The sequence below is a fragment of the Micromys minutus genome (genome assembly GCF_963924665.1).
Source record: "Micromys minutus genome assembly, chromosome: 28".
NCBI lineage: Eukaryota > Metazoa > Chordata > Mammalia > Rodentia > Muridae > Micromys > Micromys minutus.
The window spans coordinates 22,980,699-22,997,304 of record NC_137963.1 but is presented as its reverse complement, the minus strand read 5'-3'; the positions used below and the strand labels follow the sequence as shown (position 1 = coordinate 22,997,304).

Below are 16,606 nucleotides of genomic sequence, written 5' to 3'. Positions count from 1 at the left end.
CCAAGACCCCTATCAGGTAATTCATAAGCACCTGCTTGCATGGGTGCCTCCCCACACACATACACACAATTAAAAAGAAAATATATTTTAAGACAAATAAAATATTTCTAGGGACAAACCCCAGTAATGTAGTCAGGTTTGTTTGATGGCTTTAGACACTGATAAGTTGTGAACGTGAGGGGAAGTCTGGCGTCTGCTCTGTCTTGCTGCCTCAGGTAAGATCATGTTACATGAGCATCTTTCTCCCTTTACTTCTTTCCCTTTGGGGAAGGGGATCTTACATCTCTAAATAGAGCTGTAGACCGTAAAATACGGATAAGTAAGCACCGCATGGATGCTCAGGAACTCTTCATTCACGATAGGGATCTTTGTGTTTTTAATTGAACTTGGCAGTTTCTAAAGATCAGTAACGATGAAACAGGCTTTAAAAAGAAGTTTTAACACAGTACCTCTTGCAGTTCTTGGCTGAATGTCAACAGGATTGTTCATGCAGCAAGCACATATTGGAAGTTTGCTATAGTGCTGATGATATTCCACACTGACCATACTTTGAGGCAGCAGCCTTCAGTTGGTTTTCCCAGCCTCAACATTGGATAAAATCACTGATGTTTGTTAACTGATAGAGGCTTATATTTAATATATAATTTTTAGCACAGCCAGTCTATGTACCTCTGCTAGATTATAAATACAAATAATACAAGTTTAATTAGAGAAAATGTTAGCTATAAATAATTAAGTCAGTAAACAAGCAAAATCACCATTAATTCTGAACCTTGAGCATAACCACATTCAACGTTTGATTTGCTAATCACCTTTTTATGCAAATAGAACCTTAAAAATAGGTATCATACTATGTGTACTGCTTTATAATTTACCTTTACACATACATCATGAGTATCCTTCCAATTTATCATCATTCTGCAGCACTTAGTATCAAGTCAGCATAGTGCTTTCATGAGTGTGATTCTTGAAAACAGTTGATTGCTATCCTTCTGTTGGATGTTTATGTTGGTCCCAGCATTTAAGATAATAAAAATACTGAAATAAACATTTTTGTAGCCAAGTCCCTGCCTCCATTCTTAATAAATTATTTGGCATACACTGGAGAAATGGAATTATCAGTTACTTAAAATTCTTGAGCTCTGTTGCCCATTTGCCCTTCACAGGGGCAGGGTCAGTGTTAACTGTCCACAGTGTTTGAGCTCTCCTTCTGGGTTCTTCTTTTGCCTCCTTGGCCTTTGACTTGCTCTCTAAATGCTAGGTAGTTATTGGAGGTGGTAGGCTGTTTTGTTTGCCAGTAGGGATGTTATATATCTCTACTCAGATGGTCATGTGTGTATGGGGTGGGGTAAGCACTTATAGTCTGCTCTAGGCCTGGGACCTTGAATGGCCAAGGCTTATGCAGGGCAATCAGACTCGGGAGCTTATAGCTCCAAACCTTGAAAAGTAGAGCTTTATAGCCTTAGGCCTTAGAAGCCAGAGCAGTCTGGCTGTGAATGCTCAGGGAAGAAGCTTACTGCTCAGGGATCTGTTTGCAGTGGCCTGACCAGTCAGAGCCTTTGTTCCAAGAAGTAGCTAGTGGGAACAGCAGTCAACAGTAGTCAGGGACAGTGCTTTCACGGTCTCGTGCTTGGGATGTTAGGATCTGCAGTGTTGTGATTTCCTTGAGCTGCCCATGTCAAGGCCTCTGCCTTGGCATAGAGGCTCTTAGGCATGCCTAAGAGAACAGTGTTTGCAGACTTGGCCACCACCTGGCCTTTCTACTTTCTCTGTATTTCTGTCACCCTCGGTCATCTACTGCCATTACTTCTGCCACTGCTGTCTGGACTTGTCACTAACTTCTTGGTGTCACTGCTGAGGTGGCCACCACTCCACCTCCACTGCAAGGGCTACTGCTTGTTTTTCATGCTACCATTTCAGCCCATTCTACTTACGATTGATCAGGAGATAAGGGAAATGTATTGGGCCTAGAATTACAACACTGGATGGGGGTAGCACGGGAGGATCTGGACAGCTTGGTTAGACAGTGGAGAGAAGGGTGTGGCCTACAGATGAAGGAGAGTGTTCAAGGCAGGCATTGCACCAGCTTCCAGCCTCCCCAGTCCCTGCCTTGTGCTCAGTTACTCAGGAGGCACGTGTCCTTCATCCCGACTGAGAAGAGCTACAAAGTCATCTGGACTTTAGCAAGGCTTGCTCTCCTAGCACAAAGCTTCCCAGGCCAGGCTGTGTGAAGTGCTTGTGTCTGGAGTGAAAGGCTGCCGGAGCAGGAGTCCTGGCTTTAGGTGTATTGGCACGTGCAGCCGAACACTCTCACTGTAATTGTGCAGTATCCAAAGCGGCCAAGCTACCATGAGGGCAGGCCGGCCGGTTGCCAGAGGAGGGGCGCCTGGCATGAGGGAAGGCTGTGTACTGCTATTCAAAGACCCGAGCAGCTGCTCCGGGTAGTTTAACTCACTGACAGAAAAAGCTTTATGGGATAATTTCAATAAAGACTAACGTTCTCGATGGCATGTCACGGTGCTTATGCTAACCCAGCCTCTCCCCAGTGCTCAGAGTGTTGGCTTGTCTCACCTCTGACACCACTGCGTGCAACAGTTCTCTGCGTGGTTAAAGCTCTTCCGTCTCTCACACTCTTACAGTCCCTGATGCCTAGATGGGGGACTACCTCCTCCTCTTCTGACTGCCTGTCTTACCCAGTTCAGGAGAAAGGCATGCTCCATCCTGCCCCTTCTCCCAGTCGGTAAGTTAGATGACCAGAACGCACTGTTGGTACAGTCAGTTCAATCGTACGTTTACACTCAGTACCACTCACAGCCACTCACTGAGCTTCCCCACCAGTTACTTTATGACTGCCAGATTCCTGACATCTTAGTTCTCCTTTCTTGCCTGGACCAAACACTCTCGCTAATGTTTGCAATAGCTGTACTTACCTGGTAACACTTCCTATCGTAGCTTACCTGCTGGACGAGGCCTTCTAATTTCCAGTCTTTACCTAATTCAGATGAGGACCAAGGTATGAAGTGACACAAGAGGTGTCATTCCGGCAGCAGCTAGAGATCCTCTGCTCTGGTTACTAAACCTTGTCTTCAGCCCCAATAGTGGCAGTAGCTTACACTAGTGTAAAAGCTGACACTCCTTAACAAGTGCCTGGGTTGTAATTAGGCCTGATGGTTGTAGCCGCATGACCTAAATCAAGTTAACTTCTGAACCATAGTTTTTTTCCAAAATCCATACATTGTTGACAGCCCTTATAAATGATTTTTTAATTAAAAAATACTCTTGACATTGGATATGCTTACTAAATAATAATTTGTCTGAATGTAAGAGAAGACTAGACTCTTTAAATTGCAGGGGTGTCAGTGGTTTTCACGATGGTTCTAGTTTTGTATGACCTAATGACCTACCTGTTATAAATGTGCGTGTAGAATTTGTCCCAGAAGTCTCTTGGTCTGAGGACTGCTGATGGGAAAGCCCACGTGTCAGTGTTTCGTCATCATGTCACCCGGATGTGATCGAGTTTGGGCCTGATGGTTTGAGGCCATTTGATCTAAAAACAGGAAGTTAGTGCATCATCATGGTAGACTTGTTACACTGGGTAGGTTTTAGATAAGTAGCCCAAGTTGGCAGCGTTTTGTTGTTGTTGTTGCTGTTGCTATTGGCTGCAGCTAAATTAGGACTCAGGATTGGAGTCATCAGATGTTACTGGAGCACATTAGTTAGTGGTGAGCAGCAGCATCTTGATTCCAGTTTGCAAATGGTTGACATTCAGAGTGCTGTGGATTGTCTGGGAAGGCTCCCAAAGGCCTGTGTCAAAGACTGTTCCCCAGTGGGTGACCCTGGGGGGAGCTGTGTGAGAGGGCTTATTCGCCTTACACACTTCTCTTGTGGCGGTGAGCAGTGTCCTCTGCTCAGCCTTTCTGCCGTGATAATGTACTGCTTTTAGGCCGAAAGCTCTGGCACAAACCAACCGAGTGTGAAACAGAAGGTGCTGTCCCTCATGAGCAGCACCTGCTTCTCAGTTCCAGGGAGGTTTCTTGTAATTTTGAAGCACAATCGTGGTTGTTTGTTTTGCTCTTAGATGCTGATTCCTTGTAAACCTCTGATCTTTTCCGTATCAGACAACACCGTGTAATCGTTAACATTAACTGTTTCCCTCTGACTCCTGCCCCTGACATATTAATTCTGAGCTTCTAGACAAATTACTTGATCTTCACACCTTCTTTGGAAAATGAGGAGAATATTAGTATCTTATAAGATTCTTTATTTAAAATGCGTATGGCTGTTTTGTTTGAATATATATTTATGTTCTATATGTATGCCTAATGCCTGAGGAGGCCAGAAGAGGGTGTGATTCCCTGGGACTGGGGTGACAAACATCTGTGAGTAGGCGAATGGGTGCTGGGAATTAAACTTGGGTCCTCTAGAAGAGCATCCAGTGAGTCCAGTACCATTTATGAGAATCGTGATAGGACTGAGTTCTGATGGAAGAGTTCAGGCTGCCCTGGCTCTGGCAGTATGACAGTGGCATTGTACATTTGCCCAGTCTATTGAGTGTGCTTTTATTTCACAAGTCACTGTGACTATAGACATAAGTTCTGCTACCTTGAAGAAAGTATTTTAGGCTTGGTACATCCCAGATTACATTGGTCCAGTATGGAAATGGTGGCAGTTGTATTTGGCCAGAGTGTATAAAGCCCTCTTTTGATTGCTGGCTTTGCAGTTGTGCTATTTTAAATTCAGTCAAGTAATTGGTAGCTTGATTCTTACGACATGGAATTTTGACTTTTGGTGGCTGTGCTGCATGACCACGCACAGCAGCTAAGAGTGCACATCCGCTCTGTGTGTTTGTCATGACCTGGCATAATTGGCATTTGTCAGAGTCTTTTCCTACCGCTTTAGAACCTTTACTTATTACTACCTGAAGCTTTACAAAACATAGTGGCCTAAGTAAGTTCCTAGTGATTTTATATGGCCTTTATCTATCAATATTTATCATGATACCCAGTAATATTTGGAAGGTAACTGGAGGCGTGAGATCTGATGTGAATCCCAGGTCCTTGTAGGCACCTTTCATGCAGACAGACTTCCATGGAACGGATGAACTGTTTTCACTGTGAGAACCTTCCTTCCCCCAGAAGCCTGGATACTATCACAGACACATACCATAATGCTCATCCTATACTTTTGTTTAACCAGTACATTGTGTATATCTTAGAATTGTAGTTATGAGTGTGAGGGCTCCCAGGTGGGAAGAGACCTCATTGGAGAAACTCAAGACAGTCTGCACAGTTGAAAGGAGAGCATGAACGAACATTGTTGTAAATTGAAGTAACTGAGGTAGGCCATGGAACAATCAGGTGGGCTTTGGATGTTGTGTTGAGGGTGTTTTATTTGATACAAGAGGCACTGAGAAGTGGCTGAGAGATGTGTTGGTGTCTTTCTGCTTTAGCTGAAAAATAAAAACACTGGGAAGAAAGAATGAATCAGAGGTTGAGCCTTAATAAGGGTTCTTAAACACTTCAACCTCACTTCTAGCCCACCACCCACCAGAGATAGTGGAAAGGAAAGGTTGTTAGGGCAAGAGGGATGTAAAACTGCTTAGAAATAGTGCTTTGGGGCAATTCCAATCTTTGTTGTCTGGATATCAGAAGTTCAGCTCACACAAATGAGCAGTAGTAGCTCGATCCACTCACGAACACTGTTCACAAATCAGCAATGACAGTTTGACCCAGAAGAAACAGCAGAGCTCTGCCAGTTGGTCCAAGTCTGCGGAAGCAGCAGGAGGCTGACAGAATGAGAAGTTCTTTGGTGCATTTTCTCTACAAAGTCATGACAAAGAACAATCAGTGAAGACGGCAAGGTGAACCAATGCCACAGCATCATCAGCAAAGATCAGTCAGCAAAGCCCGGCAAAGACCAGCAAAGAGGGGAAACAATTGCCACAGCCCCAAAAACTGTCTATTGGGTTATACTTACATCCTTTCCAAATGTCATGTGTTCTGTCAAGGACTCTAGCAAAATATCACATGCCCTTTCTCTAGGCTGCTTCCAGAAAAGCACCACACATCTATTCTCAACAAAACATCCTCCCACATGTCTGCCTCAACAAAAACATCCCTTCATAAGACAGTTTCCAGAAAAACATCATGTGATACAACTGAGTCTCCAAAGAAACCAAAACTTTCCACTTCAAGTATTGATGAAATTTGAAGTTCTGGGGGATCAAGTAAGGTAGATGGATACAGAACATATTTATATCTGCTCTGCTATGTTGTCTGTTATATTTAGAAATCACTTAAATAAAAAAAAAAACAAAAACAAATGAAGACCCTGCTTTGGCACCTATTCAGCCTGCTGTCACCCAGCACACGTCCTAGAGTAGTCACATGCCGTCTCTGTGTACCCTAGAGAGAACTCTTGTCTGATGCACGCATTAAGGTCAAGTTTCCAAATGCAGCTCACATTATTGTCTTTTAGGGATTTTTAAAGTACATTTTGGAGCTGGATGTAGTTCATCTTAAGCATTTTGATTACTTGTAATTTGTCTTCTGTCCTGCTGTGCTCTAGGTTCTTCTGTGGTTCTCTCACTACACCCTGATTAGCAAGTTCTATCCTTGGAGCAGAGGGGTTAAAGCCATGGGTGCCCTTGATAATTTAGTTCTCAGTACCTCCCGTGGAACCTGTTTATTACACTACATACAAGCTATTGGTCAGAGCCCTTTGCAGTCACTTGGCCTCTCCATAACACAGCTTAAAGGTCAGGTGGATTCAGAGATGCTGGGCCATTTTTCTCAGCAGTCTGCCCTTGGGGGACTTACAGGTTATTAAATATAGAAGCTCTGTATCTGCATAAGCTGCCAATGTCACATTGGTTTCTTTGGGTTTCTGTTTTTGATCTAGGAGTTTGCTTCTTCTGTAGTATATAATGTGTTTGGTAGCTGTATTAGATTCCTTTCTTGTTGCTGTGATAAAAATTTCTTGACAAAAACAGCTTAAGAAAGGGTTTATTTATTTAACCCACAATTCTGGGCTTTACAGTCCATCATGGGGAAGTCAAGGTAGCGGGAGCTTACAGCAACTGTCACATGACATCCATAGTCAGGAGCAGAGAGCAGTGGATTAATGTATCGTATATGTTAGTGGTCAGCTTGCTCTCTGTTACTAACCTGCCCAGGCATTGTGTCACCCACGGTGGGTGAGTCTCCCCATGTCAATTAATATAATCAGTATAATTCTCCATACTCAGGCTCACGGCCCAAGTTAATCTAGACAGTTCTTCCTCCAGCTGATTCTAGATTGTGTCAAATTGACAATTAAAATCAACCACCCCAGAGCAGGAGAAATGAGTGGTTAAGAACACTTAGTGCTCTTGCAGAGGACTATGGTTCGGTCTCTAGCACCCACATGCTAGCTTACAACCTTCTGTAATTCTGGTTCCAAAGGATCCAACAACCTCTTCTACCCTTTATGGTCAGGCAGACCCCTCAAATTCATGAAAAATAAATAAATCTATAAAAACAAACAAAAAAACCCCCCAAAAACCAAAAACTCTGACAGTAGCTCTGAAAAGCAGTGTGATCTTAGAGTTGAAGGCTCCAGGGCCCTCTCAGAGCTAGCTTGTCTGTTTTCACATCTCAGTGTATTCCGAAGCCAAGGCTGCAAAGCTCTTGTCACTGGTCTGGCCTTAGGTCCTTATAGCACCACCTGTAAGCTAAAGCTGCTCCTCTCCTTCCACTGTACTGACAGCGTGTTCAATTAAAATGGAAGCCTGAACGGTTCTGCCATCACATGGTAAGACCGTTTTCCAGAAATACTGTTCCAGCGATTTCCTGATAAGACTGCAGTATTTGTAGACAGTCCCTGCCATTATTATCACAGAGGCTCTAGCTCCACAGTGGTGGAACGTCTTTCCAGAACAGCTGCTGTAGTGCCTCCTGGACCAACGCAGTTTGAAAAAGGGTTTGATTCTTGTTTTGATAATAGCAAAATTTTCAGATGAATTAAATGGAAATGGTAAAAATAAGATGGCTGTTTTGAAGGTCTTGAACAGTGCTGTACAATATAGGCAGTGCGGGGGGGGGGGGGGTCTGAGAGCTCACATGACACTTCCTGGGTGCGGCCACATGTTTGTCTGTCTTGATCTCCCCAGACTCCTCTCCAATGGAAAATGTTGGCAGTCAGTGTGCATTTTGCTGGCCGAGTGCATTTACTTCCCCCACTTGTGGTGGTTTCTAAGAGTCTTCAGGATCTCAGAATAACATTGCATCTGCATCATTTCTGTCTTTTTTTTTTTCTAGAGTTGATAAGTTTATAACATTTTATATATTTTAGTGGTATTTATTACACAAATAAAAACTTAGAAATTAGTGAAACTCAGAGACTCTGGTAAAGAAACTTAGCTTGACCATTTCCACTTATATCCACATAAGGCACTTGGGATTCAGCAGTCCAGCATGATATAAGCACATAAGGAAAATCTACATACCTAAGAAAAAGTCGAGAAACATTTAGATTGTTTATTTTTAATTCCAAACTAATTGTATCAGAAGATACTCTTAGGAAATTATGGACTGCTTTCATGATGGAGGTCTGTAAAGTTGAATTGCCTAACTTCTAGACACATGAGGCTAATCCAATTCAGATATGCTGGAAACTGAACATTGGATTTTAAAGTTGTAGTAATATTTATTTTCCTTTTAAAAAAATTTAAAACTGGATTCATTCATTTTATTTTATGTGTGCCTGCATATAGTATATAGCACATGCATGCTTAGAACCTGAGATCAGAAGAGGGCATCAGATCAGTTCAAACTGGAGTTACGGATGCTTGTGAACCACCATGTGGGTGCTGTGAATCAAACACCCTGAAAGAGAAACAAGTTCACATCACTGTTGAACCCATTCTCCAGCCCCTAGTAAAGTGTTCTTAAAAACAGGATCATTCATAATTGGTAAACCTCTTTAAAATTTTTTAAAAATTGGTATCTTACTATGTTCTAAGCAAACTGGCCTTGAATTCTTAGACTCAAGCAATCCTCTTGCCTCTGTAGCAGATTGCAGGTGTGTGTCACCATACCAGACTATATAGTGATTGAATTAACTATAAGTTAGAGTGATGTTTTAGAGATACTAGGTTAAGTAAAATGCCACAGTGAACTCACCTGTTTCTCTTTCACTTTTGTGGTGTGACTGCTATTGGCTCGCACTGTATTTCTGTCGGCCAGCGCTGCTCTAAGAATGAGAACACTGCAGTTGGTAATGGCCACACTCTGACTTCTGACTTTAGACAAAAGCCTATGGGTAACTCATAATGATGTAGAAGAGTTATTATGAAGACATAATAAAAATTAGAATATTCGGGTATGTTTGACTGCAGTCAGTAAATAACAAAAGCTTAAAAAAGCAGCTTTTCATTGAAAAGCCGTGGGTCTCACAGCTTACATAGCCAGAAATATGCACGTGTCCAGAGTCTTACTACAAAACTCTTACAGTTTGCTCTTAAGGGTAAGTAGAACTGGAAACATCTGTGTTGGAGTGTTCTTGCTTGGGGACTTTGCTCCTGCTGTGTACATTGCTTCATGTTAGTACTTCTGCTTTTATTGAGCACACACAGATCATGGTCATTGACACTGTTCTTGGGCTGCTTCCCTTGGGACCTGGCACTTCTTTTCCATAGACTAAGACAGCTTCCTGAAGATTCTTCAGTCTCTTTCTGGTGCAGTGTCACCATCTTTAAATAACTCTGCTGTTTGCTACATGTGCTTGACAGTGAGCAGAGCTTAAGTTCAACTGTGAGTCTCTACTCGGAATTCCTAGAAATTGTTTAGACCATTAAAAACTTAACAGACCAAATATTAAGAAATGTTAAGTTCATCATGTGGTTATAACAAATGACACAAATTAATTGGGTTTAGAAACTGTATTCTAGAGTGGTATTTGTTGAAAAGAGCCTTGATCCTTTGGAATCTTATAGGTTTTACTAATAATTCAGCTTGTAGGTACTTAGAGGTACCTGCTTCTGGGAAATGTTATACCAGAAAAGTACCTACATTTGATTTTTACTGAGTTTTCCCTCATAATTACTTGTGAAGTTACTAAGCAATTAGAGCTGTGCTGTCTACTATGGCAATACAGGTCACACATAGCTCTGTACATTAAATTAACCAAATGGGAAGCTATATCATCAAAGTATGTTGCATATATACCTACACTGAAAGTGAGCAGTAAATTTATTTCCTCAGTTGTAATCCCACATTTCCGGACAGTGATTATTAGTTCTAGGCAATGAGTGGCCATTCTGGAGAGCTTCATGTGGCTACATACAGAGTACACATTCAATTACATAGTTAAATTAATTGATAATATTAAATTAGTTGCATAGTGTAAAAGAGGACAAGCACGTAGCCCATCTTGTGTGGTCAGCATTTGGAGAGAGCAGACAAGCTTCATACTGCTCCTGTATGGCATGCCGTGCGCTCTTCTGTGAGCGTCTCTAGAGGATGGTTGTTGGGGGATTTCAGTTTTTCTTTTATGAGAAGATAATACTTTGTTTTAAATCCTAGGAAGCTCTACAAAGAATCATTTCAACTCTGGCAAATAAGAATGATGAGATTCAGAACTTTATTGATACACTAAATCACACACTGAAAGGAGTTCAGGTATGAATATTTCATCAAAAAACGTAATGTTGGATGATTGCTAAGTAGTATCTACATAAATAACCAACCCTGCATCGACTTTGGAGGAGAAGGTAATGCAGCTGGGCCTTCGAAGGACAGAGGCGTCAAACATCTTCCTGAGTCACCGCTGCATTCTGCACAGGGAAAGCAAGTGCTGGGGCCAGGACATCGTGCTTATGAGCAAGTATTAAAGTCTTGCTCGTTTCTGTTTGGTGGTTTTCTGTACTAATTCCAACCTAGAGCCAATGGTGCCTCTTCTAAATAGTGGACAGCAAACCATTTCTTTCACTGTACATAATAAGGCAGAAGCCAGTGATAAGACTTGGTTGAAGAAGTAGATGAATATCAGATATTTACCATTAATATCAGTAGCACAATTACAGTTACAAAGTAGCAACAACATAATTTATGATTCCAGATCACCACGGCACCAGAAACTGTGTTAAAGGGTCACAGCATTAGGAAGGTTGAGAACCACTCCATTAGAGTAAGGTAGTTTATGATATGAGTATGTTCTTTCCTTTGCTTATGCATTTAGTTCATATATGATGTATGACTCTTCAGTGAAATCTTCTCTTTGTTTTTTAAAACAGGAAAATTCTTCCAACATCCTTTCAGAATTGGATGAGGAATTTGATAGTTTATATTCTATATTGGACGATGTAAAAGAAAGCATGATTACCACCATCAAGCAGGAACAAGTGCATAAGTCCCAGGAGTTACAGGTGAGAGTGTGCGGCTGCTTAAACATGGTGGTCTACTTCATGCTTGAGGCTTTGAGACAAAGATAAGTCTTGTCCGAGTGGTTTTTACCTTGGCTTGCATCACAAATATCTTTTAAAGTTATAGTTAAAAATCACAGAACTTGCTGCTTGGCCTTTTCAGGTGTAGCTTGTTGATTCATGCTGTTGTTTAGCAGAACTCAGGATCTTTTTAGTCTTATCACAAAGCTGAAACTCTTCACCCCTAAAATAGCACTTCCTCACTTCCCCCTCTTTCAGCTCCTGGCGACTGTGCCGTTTGTTCCATTACTTTGATTACATAGATGTGTCATTCAAGTGGAATTGAACATCTGCCCCTTAGCAACCGTGCAACTGTAGCATAATGTTCCCAAGGTTTGTCCACACTAGCACCAGCCAAGGTTTCCTTATTGCTCTAAAAGAAGAACAGAGACTAAGGGAAGGGCCAACCAGGGACTGCCCCACTTGGGCATCCATCCTGTCTGCAGTCACCTTGCTGACAGGAACCTGGTGTGGTGGGTCCTGAGGAAGTCCAGCCGTCAACTGACCAATGCAGATGTGAGTCCTTGGAGCCAACCATCAGATGGAGCTCAGGGAGCTGGTAGAAGGTCTGGAGGAGTGGAGGGGGATTGCAACCCCATTGGAAGAACAATATAGGTGGCCTGACCACCCAGTTCTCCTAGAGTCTCGGCCACCCAACCTAGGAGTGTGTCTGGAGGACCCATGGCTCCAGATACATATGTAGCAGAGGATGGCCTTGTCTGACAGGAACAGGAGGGGAGGCTCTTGGTTCCATGGAGGCTGGATGCTCCAGTGTAGGAGGATGCTGGAGGGAGGGGGCAGGAGAATATGGGTGGGTGGGGGAGCACTCTCATACAAGTAAAGGGGAGGGGGAGGGCAGATGTGGAATGGGGGCTGGTGGAGGGATAGTATCCCACTTACGGGAAGTGGGGTATCATGTGAGATGTAAATAAATGGAATGATTAATGAAAAATAAAAAACATTTTTATAAGGCACACCATCGCTGCCCCTTCTTCTGGGTGTGGCTTCTGAGTTGCACATCTGCACTGTGAGCAGTGCTGTGGTGAGTGTGGACAGCAGTTAGACTTTGCAAACACTCCTTCCCATTCTCTAGTGGTCAGTGTGCTGGTTACGTGGCCGCCGCTCCTTTAGTGTTCCGGTGTCTCACACTCTGTTCCACTGTCCACACTATTTGATACCCCACCAGCTGTGCACAGTGATTCCAGTTGCTCATCCTTAGCAACATCTGTTTCTTGCTGTTTTGTTTTGGTGGCAGATATCTTAAAGGCTATGAATCTTTTATGGTTTGTTTGTTTAGTTGGTTTTTGAGACAGGGTCTTGCTATGTAGATTTGGCTATCCCAGACTTCACGTGTAGCCCAGGCTGGCCTTGAACTAACAGAGATCATTTGACTCTGCCTCCTGAGTGCTGGTACTAAAGGCATGTGCCACTGTTTGGATATGTATCTATAGTTTTGATCTGGTTTTGATACCCATTTATCTAGTGACTAGAGAGAGATGGAACAGTTTTTGTGTGCTTGTTAATGTCTACATATTTCTCTTGAAGAATTTTTTATTCATTTTTTCTGTTTACTATGTAACTTATTGTTTTAAAGTCATAGACTTTCTGTGTACGCTCTAGCTATATTTTATTTTATTTTTGCTTTCAGCATGGCTGTACCGGGGTTTCAGGTCCAGCCAGGGTTATGTATATGTTAAGCACATGCTTCACAACTAATCCAGAGCGCTCGATGTTAATCTTCACAGATATGAGCTGGAAACATTTTCTCCTAGTCTGTATTTTGCCTTTTCACTCTTGGTAGTTTTCATTGTTCTCTAACTATAAATTATGATTAAAATAATTTTTAATACTTGAGTTACTTGTAAGTGGACTCTGTGCTAACTTGATTCACAAGCTTAAGTTAAATAAACATCAAGAAATCTAGTCTTTATTACAGAAAGATGCTCTCTGCAAGTAGATTATTCTGGTATTTTAATATATACTATAGTTTTCTGACTACTCTAAGAACCTTTACTTTCATCCCACTTACTTTTAATTGCTTTATTTTTCCTTTTGTTCTAAATTATTTATTGCATGTACTTAAGTTTTTAAAGATATTTATATGTGAGCATACGTGGAAGCGAGATGGTCAGGGTGTGTGTATGTGAGTGTGGACCAGACAGCAGCTGTTTCAAGTCAGTTTTTCCTTCCATGGTGGGACAAACTCTATCATCAGACGTGGACCACAAATGCTTCTGTCCACCGAGCCATCTCGCCAGCCCTGGTTATGTTGTTTATGATAAATTATAGAAAGAGAAGCAATTTTTGTCATGTATATAACTGATGGTAATTATTTTTCTTCAGTAGCTCTATGACAAGCATATTCATCCAGTTAGTGCCATTTCTTTCAGTTTATTATAGCTTATATTTTAGATTGGCTTAAGTAAGATTGGAAATGCATTGTAATAACCTGAGTGCTGTGTTTCCCCAGAGTCAGCTTAGTCAGTGTAACAATGCCCTGGAGAACTCTGAAGAACTACTCGAATTTGCAACAAGATCGTTAGATATAAAGGAACCTGAAGAATTTTCAAAGGTAAACAAAATAAAAAGCAAATAAACAAATTTAAAACCCTGTCCTACTATGCTGAAGGAATATTTTAAAAACTGTTTTGTCATTCCTGCTGCTGGAAAGGGCTTCGGGTTTTACTAAATAAAATACAAGTTTTTATTTCAAAGCATCTACTTTTGTAGTATGTATCTTTGGAATTAGGAATTGATTATTTTAGTTCTGTTTTTCTGTAATGTTCAATTTAAGTAAGCCACTTCTTCATATTGCCTATTGGCAGCTCATTTTATCCGTTCCTCAGTTCTTGAGCCAGATCATAAGACTCTGTAGTGGCTCAAGTGCGTAGTTACTGACAAACTGGTGCGGATGACTTTAAAGTACAGTTAGTAGATGAGTGGAGAATTTTTATAAAGCTGGGAAAACAATTATTTTAATCACACTATTTTTAAACATGCCATATTAAAGTCCGTAAGATGGGCTAACAAAATTGGAAACAACAGAATAGCTTTGGGTAAAACCATACATGATTCTTGTCATACTTCCTTATCTTCAAGTTCTGTTACTTAAATTGTTGTGTTCCTGTTCCTAGCATGAGATCTGGATTTGAAGGGCCTCCGTTTATCAACATCATAAAGTGAACAGTAAAACAGCTCATATATGTAATAGAATTCTAGAATACACTTCACCTTATTTTTTTTATTAGAAGTTTGGTTAATAGTAAATATACCAGATATGTTAAATCACTAGGTAAATAACCAGATTCCACCAACTCTGGGTTCTCCATTATTAGTACTTGACCCGCAGAACAGTGCTTGGATTCTCTGTCAAAATTTACATTTCTCTTCTTACCCTGGATTCAAATCTTGAACTCTTTCAGTGAAAAGAACTTGCAGGAACAATTCCAAGTCAGCATATAATTATCCACCTCCTTCAACGAGTGTCAGATGAAAAGGGAAAGAAGGATTTCCCACCGTGTATACCCCCAGTGGAATAATAGCCCCAGGGCGCTGTGAAAGGGGATCAGAGTCTTCTGCATTTGATCACAGATGGAAAGAGAAAATGGGGCTTATTTCCTTTTTCTCACTCACAATAGCTCCTGGACTACTGCTCAGGGTGTGTCAGTCTCTCGAGCATTGAGATGAGCTAGAGTTCAGTCAGTACCCTGCAGACTGGGGTTGGGAGAAGGTCCTCCTTTAAGCTGGTCAGGAATGCCTGGAAAACGGACTTTAACAGAAGCTAGGTTTACCTTTGATGACTTGACTATAAATGAAAGAAGTCTTTACTAAACATACCTTAAACTTCACCTTTCATTTGTGAGTGTTGGTATGTCATAGAAATGTCTCCTACTGGACAAATGTGCTTGGCTTTAAAGAAGCTGTAAGTAGTACTGTACCTATAGTAGTAAGTAGTACTGTACTTATATTAATTTCAGGATATTCACTTTTAAGTGAATATGTGTTTGTCTTAAATGTCTGGTGGTTTTGCTTGCATATATATATACATACACATACATACATACACATGATTTGAAGGGCCTCCATGTCCTGTACCCTCAGAGGCTAGAAGAGGGCATCAGATGTTCAGACTGGAGTTACAGGGCTTCTAAAACACCCTGTGGGTGCTGGGAACTGAACCCAGGTCCTCTGAAGAAACAGCAAGTGTACTTTACCACTGAGCCATCTCTCCAGCCCTAATCATGTTTTGAAAAATACTATTTTCATGAAAAAGATTAAATACACACATGTATATTATATATGTAAATGTAAATATATATATATATATATAGTCCTATATCTAAAGGATACACACACACACTCACCCACGGGGGGGGGGTATGTATGTAACTAGTTCTTTTCCAAAGGTCTTAAAAATAAAAAGAAAAAAGACAAGACTTTCCTGTGTGGCTCAGACTGGCCTGGGACTTGGCTATGTAGACCAGGATGGCCTAAAGCGCACAGAGATGTGCTTCTGCTTCTGCTTCCTTATATGGGAAGTTTAGTATCTTCGCCAAAAGGAAAAAGAACATCTGAGATACCTCCTCCTTTTTTTTTTTTCATTTTTATTTTCTGTAAGGGGAAGGGGATTTCAAGAAGAAATGTATTTTCCCTGTCTGACAGAGTTAGTAGGTCCCTGAGATTCAAACAGTAGGAGTGTCACATCCTGGAGTCCTTATCCTGTGGTCTATGATGCCACGTGCCACAAAATAAATATTTTGAATTATACCATAAAAGATAAATCTTATCTTTTGGAATTATACAAGAAAAAGAAGCCTTAGGCTCATGAACATTTTAAGAAGAAAAAATAAAGATTGATCTGGCCTGAGCAGCCATGCTGGAAAATACACATGCAGTCTGATCCCGTGACTGTGGGAAGTGGAGCAGCAGAGGAAAGGCTAGACTCCTCTGCCGGGGGCAGGGCCTCCCGTGATGGACAGAGAACCGCTGGAGAAAAGGTGAGACAAGCCCATGTGCCCACAGTCTGCACTCAGAGAGAAGCAGAAGGATTACGTGACCTGGAAGAAGCCGGGCTAGTGTAAAGGCCACAACACCGAGCTGAGAACCACCTGTGCTTTCCCGTGTTCCCTGAGAGAAAGCATCGCT

General features: G+C 41.6%; 1 protein-coding gene across 3 annotated transcripts in view; it reads left to right on the top strand.

Moving 5' to 3' along the window:
* The window catches only part of FSD1L (fibronectin type III and SPRY domain containing 1 like), a 66,145-nt gene that overhangs the window by 3,511 nt on the left and 46,028 nt on the right, over positions 1–16,606 (top strand). For all 3 annotated transcript variants that reach the window (XM_080940130.1, XM_080940129.1, XM_080940128.1), the window contains exons 2-4: positions 10,563–10,658; positions 11,273–11,404; positions 13,932–14,033. In XM_080940130.1, the coding sequence (XP_080796256.1) occupies positions 10,563–10,658; positions 11,273–11,404; positions 13,932–14,033 (330 nt within the window). The remainder of the gene's footprint in view (positions 1–10,562; positions 10,659–11,272; positions 11,405–13,931; positions 14,034–16,606) is intronic.